Source organism: Lipotes vexillifer, unplaced genomic scaffold, assembly GCF_000442215.2.
Source record: "Lipotes vexillifer unplaced genomic scaffold, Lipotes_vexillifer_v1.1 scaffold419, whole genome shotgun sequence".
NCBI lineage: Eukaryota > Metazoa > Chordata > Mammalia > Artiodactyla > Lipotidae > Lipotes > Lipotes vexillifer.
Window position 1 is genome coordinate 1,612,106 of NW_006786333.1, and position 12,695 is coordinate 1,624,800.

At 36.1% G+C, this 12,695-nt stretch overlaps 1 protein-coding gene across 1 annotated transcript in view; it reads left to right on the plus strand.

The window, feature by feature from the left end:
* The window catches only part of PIGK (phosphatidylinositol glycan anchor biosynthesis class K), a 135,613-nt gene that overhangs the window by 45,373 nt on the left and 77,545 nt on the right, over nucleotides 1-12,695 (plus strand). Inside the window, exons 7-8 of the mRNA XM_007458721.1 lie at nucleotides 946-1,063; nucleotides 1,286-1,396. Coding sequence (XP_007458783.1) covers nucleotides 946-1,063; nucleotides 1,286-1,396 — 229 coding nt within the window. The remainder of the gene's footprint in view (nucleotides 1-945; nucleotides 1,064-1,285; nucleotides 1,397-12,695) is intronic.

Below are 12,695 nucleotides of genomic sequence, written 5' to 3' on the forward strand. Positions count from 1 at the left end.
ATCGGCAGGCGGACTCTCAACCACTGCGCCACCAGGGAAGCCCTTCTTTCACTTTAAAAAAGCCTTTGATGGCTTCTTCAAACTTACAGGTTAAGATCCAAACTTTGTACAGGATACTTTATAGATTGACCCTGCCTTACCTTTTTGAAACGAATTTCTCTCCATTTTACCAAATTAACTCTAAATCCAAGCTACACGATACAATTCCTTATTCCTAAACATTTATACGTTTTTACATTTAGATGCTTTAATACAGGCTTTTTCCTTTGCTGGAATGTGCTATTCCTTTCTTTGTTAAATAATATAACACTCACCCCTCACTGCCCTTGTCAGACATCACCTTTCCCTGACCTGCCTTTCCTTACAATTTCCTCTGTTTCTTTCTCAGTGCTCTTGGAGCACTTTGACTTTGTTAGACTCTAAGCTCTGTGAGGGCAAGGACTATTGTATCCCCAGCTTAGAGTCAGGCACATTATAGGCCTTCAATAAAATTTGTAACACTCATCACATTCTGATTTAGTTATATGTTTATGTGTCTGTCTTCCAGTTAGATTTTAAGATCTTTGAGTATGGTGACTAAGTCATATATATATTTTTTCTGAATCTAGCTCAGTTTCTAGGACTGTGTGGATGCCAGATAATGTTTTTTGAATTGAATATGTGTTTGGATTCTGAATCTTGTGGCATAGATAAAGGAGGGGGAAGAAGTTGGGGCAGCCACTTTATGGCACAACTACTGCACTCTATTGAGGTCGTTCCCCTGGACAGGTTATACCTTTAATATTTCTAATATTAAATTTGTATTGGGAATTCTATCAAAAAATCTCAAATTTTTAGCTAATGAAATGACCAAGATATGACAAACATCTTAGGGAAGTATTGTAAAATGTTAATGTATGTTTAACAGCATGATTCATGTCAAAGATATTATCACTTTTCTTTCAGCTACAATGAGCTATTGTTTATTATTGATACTTGTCAAGGAGCATCCATGTATGAGAGATTTTATTCTCCTAACATAATGGCTTTAGCTAGTAGCCAAGTGGGAGAAGATTCACTCTCGGTAAGTGCATTTTTTCTTTCCTGTTTGTAAATGGCATTATCTTTGGAATGTGTAGCTATTTCTAGAATCACTTATGTGCTTTATAAATATATCTGTTATTTCTTATTCTTAGACTTCTTTATATCTTAGAAGGAAATTTTGATTATATTTAAAATATTTTGTTGTAATGTAATGATCCTATCTATTAGACATACACTTTTTTTTCCTTTGCTTTTTTTATAGCATCAACCTGATCCTGCAATTGGAGTCCATCTTATGGATAGATACACATTTTATGTCTTAGAATTTTTGGAGGAAATTAATCCAGCTAGCCAAACTAATATGAATGATCTTGTAAGTATTTACTTGATTTGATTATAGCACAATAGCTATGCTAACCTTAATGTGATAAGTGAAGTCTGTTATTCCTCGACTTCTAGGGTACTCTTCCATATGCTGAATGGTGGCCTTTTAAAGTGTTTTGAATCTCCCATTACAGTAGTATCTTTTTCTTTACTACAAGAGGCCTAAAACCTTAGCCTAGTTAACTTGCTATTCCTTGAGGTATTTTGCTATTCTCATTCATTTGCTCATGTTTTTTTTTCCCTACCAGAAATCTCCTTTTTTAGATTCACATATTGAAATTCTACCTATTCTTTGGGAGTCAAATCAGATCCTACCTCCTCCAGGAGATCTTCCCATAGTCTTCTTGTTGGAATTTATGTAAAATAAGTAAAGCTACTCAGAGCTTTATTTCTTTTTTTTTTATGCCATTTGTCACAGTCTGTCTTTTTTTGGACTTACTAATTGAGTGTAAATGTTTTTCTTACTTAATGGAAAGTTCTGGAAGGAGAGAGGCCTCCTCTTACATATTTTTGTGTACCCTACAACTTCTAGTACCATGTTTTGATGTGGCCTGTTGAATTTAGTTCAACTTTTTTTCCTGAATTTTCTGCACTGATTGTCTCTTTTAAAATAAATCTACTTTGAAGTTGCTATCAAAAGTAAGCATAATAAAAAGCTTGAAATAGCAGTTCTAGACTGGATAATTACTGTGAATTAATGACTTTCATTCTTTTTTCATTAATTTATATCTTAATTCATTCACAAATATTTCTTGAGTTTTTGCTAAGTGACAGGCTGTACTCTAGAGATAGAGGCAGATACTGTCCCTGCTTTCATGAAGCTTTGGGATGAATGGAAGCCTGAGTAGATAGGGTTCTAGACTCTAGTATTTCATAAACCAAGCAGCTTTGTATTGATCTCTTTTATTATATAGAAACCTTTCAGGTAGATTTCTATTTATTAAAGAGGTTCAACCCTAAAATTCTGAAAACCACTGCTTTAAGCTATCAGATTTGATAACATCAAACTACTTACTACATTTTGAAGTTTTGAAAGGGAATAACTGCCAACTAGGAGTTCTGTAACCTGCAGGGTTATCATTCAGAATTGAAGGAGAGATTAGGAATTTTCCAGATAAGCAAAACTAAAAGAGTTCATCACCATTTTACAAGAAATGTTAAAGGGACTTCTCTAAGCTAGAAAGAAAAGGTACTAATCAATAGTAAGATAACATATTAAGTTAAAAATCTCACTGAAAAAGGTAAATAAAAAGGTAGTGGGTTAATCATCTATAAAGTCAGTACAAAGGGTAAAAGACAAAAGTCATAAAATTAATTAAAAATACAATAGGGATATATAAAATAAATAGATGTAAAATATGTTATCAAAAATGTGTTGGGGAAGTAAAATATAAAGCTTTGGAATGTGTTCAAAATTAAGTTACTATAAACTTAAAGGAGATTGTTATATATGTAGGATGTTATGTGTGACCTATGGTAACCACAAACAAAAAACCTTTAGTAAATACACAAAAGTAAATGAAAAAGGAATTTAAAATAACTGTAAAGAAAACAGTCAAACAACAAGGAAAGAAAGAAAGAGAAGAATAAAGGAACAGAGATGAACTACAGAAACAGTGAGAAAACAATTAACAAAATGGCAGTAAGTAAATACCTATCAATAATTACTATAAATGCAAATGGACTAAATTCTCCAATCAAAAGACATAGGGTGGCTGAATGGATTTAAAAAAACAAGACCCTTCTCAATGCTCCTTACAAGACACTCATTTCAAACCTTAAGACACTCACAGTCTGAAAGTGAATGGATGGAAAAAGATATACCATGAAAATGAAAAGGAAAAGGAAACTGGGGTAGTAATAGACTTCCAAACAAATACTGTAACAAGGGCATTACATAATATAAAGGGGTCAGTCCAACAGTCCAACAAGAGGATATAACATTTGTAAACATTTGTGCACCCAACATGGCACCACTTAAATATATAAATCAAATAGTAACGGAAATAAAGGGAGAAATAGACAGTAATACAATAACAGTAGAGGACTTAATACCGCACTTAATATCATTGGATAGATCATCCAGACAGAAAATCAACAAGGAAACATTGGCCTTAAAAGACACCTTATATCAGATTGACTAAATAGATATATACAGAACATTCCATCCAAAACAAAAACAGCAAAATACACATTCAAGTGTACATGGAACATTCTGCAGGATAGATCACATGTTAGGCTACGGACCAAGTCTTAGTAAATTTAAGAAGTCTTAATAAATTTGAGCATCTTTTCTGATCACAACTGTATGAAACCAGAAATCAGTTATAAAAAGAAAACTGGAAAAAAAACACAAAACATGTGGAGACTAAACAACATGCTGTTAAATAATCAGTGGGTTATCAAAGAAATCACAAAATACCTTGAGACAAATGCAAATGGAAACACAACATTCCAAAATCTTTGGGATGCTGCTAGCAAAAGCAGTTTCTAAGAGGGAAGTTCATATTAATGCTGACCTACCTCAAGAAACAAGAAAACTCTTAACCATCTAACTCATTTAAAGGAACTAGAAAAAGAACAAACAAAGCCCGAAGTTAGTAGAAAGAAGAAAATAATAAAGGTCAGAGCAGGAATAAATGAAATAACAGCTAAAGAGACAATAGAACAATCAATGAAACTAAGAGCTGGTTCTTTGAAAGGTAAACAAAATTGGCAAATCTTTAGCCAGACAGACTCATCAAGGAAAAATGAGCCCAAATAAGTAGAATCAGAAATGAAGGAGGAGAAATTACAGTCAATATCACAGAAATAGAAAAGATCATAAGAGACTATTATGAACAATTATATGCCAACAAATTAGACAATCTAGAATTGGATAAATTCCTAGAAACATGCAGTCTTCCAAGACTAAATCATGAGGAATTAGAAAATCTGAATAGATCAGTTACTAGTAATGAAATTAAATCAGTAATTCAAAAAAAAGAAAAAACGCCAACAAACAAAAGTCCAGGTCTAGGTGGCTTCATAGGTGATTCTGCCAAACATTTAAAGAAGGTAATACCCATCCTTGTCAAATTATTCCAAATAAAATAATACACACTTCGGATAATACACACTTCTTCAGTTTGAGAAGAAAGAAAGAACACTTCCAAAGTCATTTTATGAGACTAGCATTACCCTGACACCAAAACAAAAGAATTGATGCTACAAAAAAAGAAAATTATTGGCCAATATCCCTGATGAATATAGATGCAAAAATCCTCAACAAAATATTAGCAAACCAAATTCAACAATACATTAAAAGAATCATGCAGCATGATCAAGTGGGATTCATTCCAGGGATGCGTTTGGTTTAACACCTGCAAATCAATAATGTGATACACCACATTAACAAAATGACTGATTTAAATCATATGATCATTTCAATAGATGCAGAAAAAGCATTTGACAATTTAACATCCATTTATGATAAAAACTCTTTACAAAGTTGGTATAGAGAGAACATACCTCAATATAATAAAGGTCATATATGACAAACTCACAGCTAACATTATACTCAGCAGTGAAAAACTGAGAAAGCTTTTTCCTCTAAGATTAGGAACAATACAGGGATGCCCACTCTTGCCACTTTTATCCATAGTGTTGGAAGTCTTAGCCACAGAAATTAGTCAAGAAAGAAACAAAACTGAGTTATTTGTAGTGAGGTGGATGGACCTAGTCTGTCATACAGAGTGAAGTAAGTCAGAAAGAGAAAAATAATACCGTATGCTAACACATCTATATGGAATCTACAAAAAAAGGATGAACCTAGGGGCAGGACAGGAATAAAGACACAGACGTAGAGAATGGACTTGAGGACATGGGGAGGGGGAAGGGTAAGGTGGGACGAACTGAGAGAGTAACGTTGACAGATATACACTACCAAATGTAAAATAGATAGCTAGTGGGAAGCAGCTGCATAGCACAGGGAGATGAGCCTGGTGCTTTGCGGCCACCTAGAGGGGTGGGATAGGGAGGGTAGGAGGGAGATGCAAGAGCAAGGGGATATGGGGATATACTTATGCATATAGCTGATTCACTTTGTTCTACAGAAGAAACTAACACAACTGTAAAGCAATTATATGCCAATAGAGATGTTAAAAAAAAAAAGAAATTAGTCAGGAAAAGAAATAAAAGGCATCCAAACTGGAAAGGAAGAAGTAGCAAAACTGTCACTATTTGCAGATGGCATAATACAGAGATCCCTAAAGACTCTACCAAAAAAACTATTAGAACTAATAATGAATTCAGTTAAGTTGTAAAATACAAAATTAATATACAAAAATTGGCTGAATTTCTGTACACTAATAATGAACTATCAGAAAGAGAAGTGATGAAAACAATCCCTCTTACAATTGTATAAAAAAGAATAAAATACCTAGAGATGAATTTAACCAAGGAGGTGAAAGACCTGTATTCTGAAAACTCTAAGCATTGATGAAAGAAACTGAAGATGACACAAATAAGTAGAATAAATCCATGCTTCTGATTTAGAAGAATTAATATTGCTAAAATGTCCATATTTTCCAAAGCAATCTACAGATTTCATGTAATCCATATCAAAATAATACAGACATTTTTTTAAATAGAACTAGAACAAATAATCCTAAACTTTGTGCACTGAAGACCCCAAATAGCTAAAGCAATCTTGAGAAAGAAGAACAAAGCTGGAGCTATCATACGCCCTGATTTCAAACTATGCTACTAAGCTATAGTAATCAAAACAAGTGTGGTACTGGGAGCACCATTCTAGTTGCTAGATGGGATGCTGCCTGCCCAATTCATGAATCATCTAATAAAGCCAAATACATCTGCAAATTTACTTGGTTGACTTTTATTTTTTAATGGATGGGTGGCAGCGATGAGATTTGAAGTGAACTTGGGGTGGCTTTCAAGGAGCAGGAAACACAGGCATGGCACCTGTGAACCCTTTTCAGTTCACTGTCTTTCTTGCTGTTTCCAAGGGCCATTGGTGAGTTCCTTTTGGTTGAGCTCTGTTCTTTTTGTGTTCGAGCTCCTGATCTAGTTAGCTTTCCACAGTTCATTGTTTTGAGTGGAAAACTCTAGTCCCTTGATTCTGTCTCCACATTTGGAACTATGATGGTTTAATATGCACCTCCCCATTTGTTTGGAATCCTTTCCCAGATTCCCTGTTGAGAACTACTAGTTATAGCTGCAGTTCTCCTTTTGCTTGGAATCAGTCCGCAGTACTCATTCTTTGAGGTCTGCTCGTTCAGTCCTTTCCCCAGCCTCTCTCTCTTTCTCTCTCTCTCTCTCTCTCTCTCTCTCTCTCTCTCTCTCCCTGGAGTTACCATGGGTTTCTGTTAATGTGCACACGAAGTAAAGCCCATTGCTAATGGGAATTTCAGAAGCTAAAAAGCTGCAAAGTTTGGTGGGTACCAGACATTTAAAAGTTATTAGAGTGCTCATCACCTAACCCAAAGAATCTCATGTTAGGATAAGTTGGTCACAGAATGGGTTAGACTGGCATCTAGGTCACTCACCAACCTGAAGAAAAGTTCCATGCAATAATGTACACTGTAAAACACCGCATAATTCCCAACCCTGCCACAAGTCCCTCTTAGGTATTAGTTTGACTGAGAAAACCAAAGGCCTAGCTAGAAGAAACATGATCGTTTATGTACAAATAGTTGAGCACACTGCCTTCCATCACATCTGCTTAGTTTATATTTAAGAACTATGAATCCTGGAAGCTGCAGTTATTTAACAAAATGGCAAAGTTTTACTAAAATCAACCTAGAATTACATTGGCCATTAGGAGGAATGTTCCAAATAGGTAAGATCACTTAAAAACAAGGGCTCCTAAGTTAAATAAACCAAATGGAATACCTATCTTAATTAGTATGCAGAAGTCTCCAAAAGCTTTCAAAATTCCAAAATAACTTCATTGAAAGATTCGTTGCAAAATCCAATGAAAAATTAATACAAAAGATACCTAAAACAATGCCTAGGCCTCCCCATTTCACCTTCTTGGGGGTTCATTATTAAAACACTTGCCCAGAGATCAATGTTTCAGCTGTTATCAGCTGGGACACTGGAAAAGAGATTGTTCTCAAGGCTCTGCAAATTCTTCAACATCAACTTAAACTCCCATATGGGCCCCTCACAGAGTCGATGATACAGATTTTTTGGAGAAACTGCTAAATTATTCCCTTAAACACTTAGGGAACTGAAATTATTCAGAATCTGGTAAGAATTTAGACCTTATACCCGAAGCTAGATATACCCAGAGGAAAAGAAACATTCCAACAATAGGTAGATGGGTGTCATTCCTTTTTGCCAATCCCCAAACCTCCTCTCTTCATCTCAAAATACTTGTAGATATTGGGACTTTGGAAATAGAATTGTTCTGTACTTAATCTGTGTCTTTGTGATGTAGATTTCTTATCCCCATATTCTCTGAGACTTAAGAGCCATTCTTTGAAATGCAATTGTTTCTCATCAGAAAAGAAAGAAAAAAGAAATATTTGGAAATTTGGCAGATAAAAAAAAATCTTAAGTGTCTTCTCCACAAATATTGGTAACTATGAGATCTCTCTTTTCATCTGTGTGTATCTCCTTATGTACGTTTTAGATATGTGTTGTTTTTTTTAACCTCTAGATGGTACTGCAGAATTATTTTGTAGAAGAGCTCTATTTAGTTGGTTTGAAGACAAGCTTGTAATGATTGTGTTACCGAGTGCAAGCACGCTCTGCTCGCCGCACAACAGGCCAATAAATCGGTAGACAAGGTGTTGAGGCAAGGAATATGACTTTATTCAGAAAGGCAGCAGACCGAGAAGGTGGTGGGCTAAGGTCCCCCCAAAAAACATTGGGGTATGGATGCCAGTTTCTTTTATAGAATCAGAGAGGGAAGTAAAGTAAGAAGGCAGAATAGAGAGGGAGAGGCGGGGAGGAAGTAAAGTAAAAAGGGCCAGCAGTCTTGCAAAAACATCTCCTGGAATGGCCAGCCTCCAGGAGGGCATGTGTTAATTTCTTCTTTCTTGCAGGCGTTCGCAGGTGGGTAGGGTTCCCTGCGGCAGGCCATTATGTATGATTATAATAACAAAAGCAAGGAAAAGCAAAGGCTAAAGTCAAAGAAACAGCCAATGTGGAGTCAAAATGGGCATTCCAAAGTTGTCAGAAATACAACAGAAACTAACTGAAATGCTTTTTAAAATGATGTGATCTAAGATATCTTTTGTAAATAAAAGCTAGTTTAAGGTTGCTTGTTTAATTAAAGCAGAGATGTCTTTAGAGTTATCAGCATTAAATATAATACTTTTATTTTACCTAGGCTTGCAAGGAAAATAACTGGATATGATGAAGTTTTCATAAGTAATCTAAACAACTGTTAAGAGCAAGTATTAAATAAAGTAGGATAAAAAGTTTTTAGTTGAACTTTTCAAATTAGTTTCCCAAATCTTTTCAGTAACCTGAAACCTTAAAGTTTTGCTAAGATTAAGTGCTAGAAATTTATTGAATATGTAGATCTCCCCAAATAAGAAAAAATACTGAGCCATTAATTATTGAACATAGGTTTATCTACTTTTGGTTTCTTATTATAGAGAAACTAAAGATAAATTTGGGTTTATTAGTAAGCGTGTGTCGAGTAAAAAAAATGTGCAACCAAAAGTTGAGAATTATGTTTTGTTTGGCAGACAAAATTGAGGACTTAAGCCCAGGATGTAGCTTCTCAGATAGCTCTGAGGGACTGTTATGAAGAGGTAAGGGAGGAACCAGATTTTATAAGAGTTTTTGCAAGAAAGACCAGGTAGTCAGAATATCAAAAGATTACTGTTGGACTTCCCTGGTGGCGCAGTGGTTGAGAGTCTGCCTGCCGATGCAGGGGACACGGGTTCGTGCCTAGGCCCAGGAAGATCCCACATGCCGCAGAGCAGCTGGGCCCGTGAGCCATGGCCGCTGAGCCTGTGCGTCCGGAGCCTGTGCTCTGCAACGAGAGAGACCACAACAGTGAGAGGCCCGCGTACTGCAAAAAAAAAAAAAAAAAAAAAAAAGATTACTGTTAATTAAATAAAACCAGACATCTCAAATTAATGAATTTAGCACTTTTCTATGGGAAGATGCAAGAGTCTGGGCTCACTGAAATCATTCCTTTGATATGCATCATAGCTGTCTAGGGCCAGTATCCTGGGCTTTCCCATCCTGAGTCCCTTCAGGGTGCACCTTTGGGAGCAGCAGTAGTGGCTCTATGGCTGCAACATCCTTTGTTTACTGATATGGCAGGCAACATTATTCATTCACACTTGTTTGGTGCCATGCTGAGAAATTTTCTATGAGAAAGCACGTTTCTAGAAATTATAAAAAAGTATAAGTTTGCCAAGCTGTAATGCTAGGGTAAGAGATAGTCCACAATTGTTCACTTCCTAAATTTTCACTAGAAATTAAGGTTTCTAAAGGTTAAAAATTCTAATTATGCAAGTAAAGCTATTTAGAAACGATATGGGAGACATCTCCGTAGGCAGGGAAAAGCAGGATGTGTTTTTGGCTAAGAAAAAGTATGAGGAATAAAGATGCATTTGTGTTAAGGGAAATGAGGATAATTTTGTCTTAACTAGAACTTCTGGTTATGAAGGACAAACTAAACTTACATAAAAGGTTGAGAGAGAGAATTTTACCTTGTCTAATCAAGCTGGCTGAAATTGAATTGTTTATAAAGGTTTTAAAAATTAAGCTTTATTATCAACAGTGTACTTCAAACTAGAACTTAATTTTTTTCATCTGCTAAGTAGACAATATTGTTTCATATTGATCTGTGATCCTGTTTCTTCAAGTGTCCAAACCTTTTGGTATCTTTGACAGACTTCCCAAAATCAGATTCTAAAACTGAAGTCTTTTGACCTCAATTAACTTCCAAGTTTTTCAGAGGGTGCCTGGAACATTTCAAAGGTTGTATTTCCTCTCCTTATAAAAAGGAAGATGTTAAACTGATTAGGCTTATTTCATACGTTAAGTTACATGGGAAACATTGTCAAATAAGAAGGAGAAAGCCTTCTTTATGCTGTGTCTATATAGGTTTATATTATAAGTGTTCCAGAAATTGCATGAAATTCTTGAAATTCTGATATATCCAGGTGTATTATATTGTCTGTCATCAAAATTGAGCCTTACACCAAAGGACTGAACCTCAGTATTAGGGAGTTGCCTTAGCTGACTTTCATGCAAAGGCAGCAGCAATAGAGGCTTATAAAGATGGTGGCACACGTGGATGAAGTCCATTCTGCTTCTGCAAAACATGACCCTCTCATTGCCAGACTTTTGCCATCCTGATGTCCTTGTAACATGGCAACAGTTTGTTCCTGAATCAGAGAAATTAAGGTGGGTAAATAATGGCTGTAAACTGAATGACCAGTCAGGGCTATGGGAGAACCTAGACAGCGTTTGGTTCTTCCTGGCAAACGTTTTACTTTTTTTGCATTCTTTTGCCCACCCACCAGTGCATTTAAGAATAACAATTTTTGTCCCTAGAGGCGGTCTCAGAGCTCCTCTCTCTCGTCTCCTTTAGCACCTACAACTGGACTTCATTCATTTGCCACTTAGTATGGGTTATCAGTATGTTCTTGTTATTGTATGTATGTTTCCTGGATGGGTTGAAGCCTTCCCCTGCTGCAAGGCCAGTACCCTCACCGTGGCAAAGAAACTGTTAGAAAATGTGTTTCCCACCTGGGGTATACCTTCCACAATCTCCAGTGATTGAGGCACACACTTCGCTGGGAAAATCATACAGTCTTTAACGAAAACCTTGCAAATTTCTTGGAATTATTACTGTCACTATCACCCTCAATCATCAGGCAAGGTTGAGAGAACTAACGGAAAAAACTGGATTCAAGCAGAACAAGAATTAATAACATGGGACTGAATGAACTGATAAGGATGATTTTAATTTTTATGACTGCGTGTTTAAAATATTGCAGGTTCTTTAATGTTTTTTCCAGATTTAAAGAAATCTTTTCTCTTAAACTATCAACAATTTGGTAATATATACCTTTGTGAACAAAGATGAAACATTTACTTTTTCTCCCTATCTGATCCCCCAAATTCAGAAACTCTTAGTGAATATTCTTATTTTCATGTTCCTTGTAACAGGACACAATTAGAAAAATGGGCTATATTACCAAGGCTTTGACTGGAATGTGTACATAGACTCAGACATGACCAGACAGCTGCAAGAAACCACGTGGAAAAATCAAGCTGGTACTTTGCTTACAAAGTTCCAGCAAAGCAATCTTAAAAAAGAACTTATATGGTCAGTCACTATTCTTGCTGTACTTCTATAAAATTCAGGCCAAGTTTAATATAGACAAATTAGTTTTACTGTGATTATCTCTGGTTAAAAAAAATGGGATAATCATAGAGAGAAAAATTATGTTTGCACCTTTGTAGATATTAGATTCTAGTCCTGTTAATTGTCTTTGTGGTCAAAGATTCCTCTAGTTTCCTCAGATATCTGACTATGACTTACCCAATTAACATTTCCAGCTTTTGCTCACCCTTCTGATTTGGAATCACTAAGAACAAAGGCAGCCCTTGAGCCCCATTGGAAGGGACCTAACCAAGTGTTCCTGACCACTGACACTGCTGCAAAACTAAAAGGTTTTGAGCCTTGGGTGCACATCTCACAGCCAAGGAGGATTCCACCTGGCATGTGGTCCTGTACTAATGCTGGAGACCCCTGAATCAAACTGACAAGGAAGAGAAGTAGCTGGCATTGATGTAGACGGCTTCTGCCCAAGATAATGGATCAAGACTTCATACTTTAACTAAAACCTTTTCCTCTTTGCTTTCTTTCCTTTACTCTGGAATTGACCTGGAAAGATAACGCCATCATCCGTATCTCCCAGGCCATTGCTTAGAGGAGTAACCTCTCGAATTTAGAACAACTTTTTATTTCAGGTTAGGAGAAAATCTGACTGACCCTTGGCTTGAATGGGCAGCTTGCAACAACACTTGCAAATGAATCCATTAACAGTGCCACCTAAGTGGAAGTAGTCTGTGCCCTGACAGGATTTGTCTTAGTCAGTGATGGTTATTCTTCCTTGGGCCTATGAATGCCTAGATGGCTGGTATATAACCAGGCAGTACCTATTAGGTTATCTAACTGTGCCCCTAACTGTTCTAGAAAGGACCTACCAGGAGGCATTCATAATTCAGAATTGCTTCCTTTGGCAGGGTCAATTTCCCTGATTAGGAGTAAATACAAATGAGAATATGATCAGAAGCCTCTT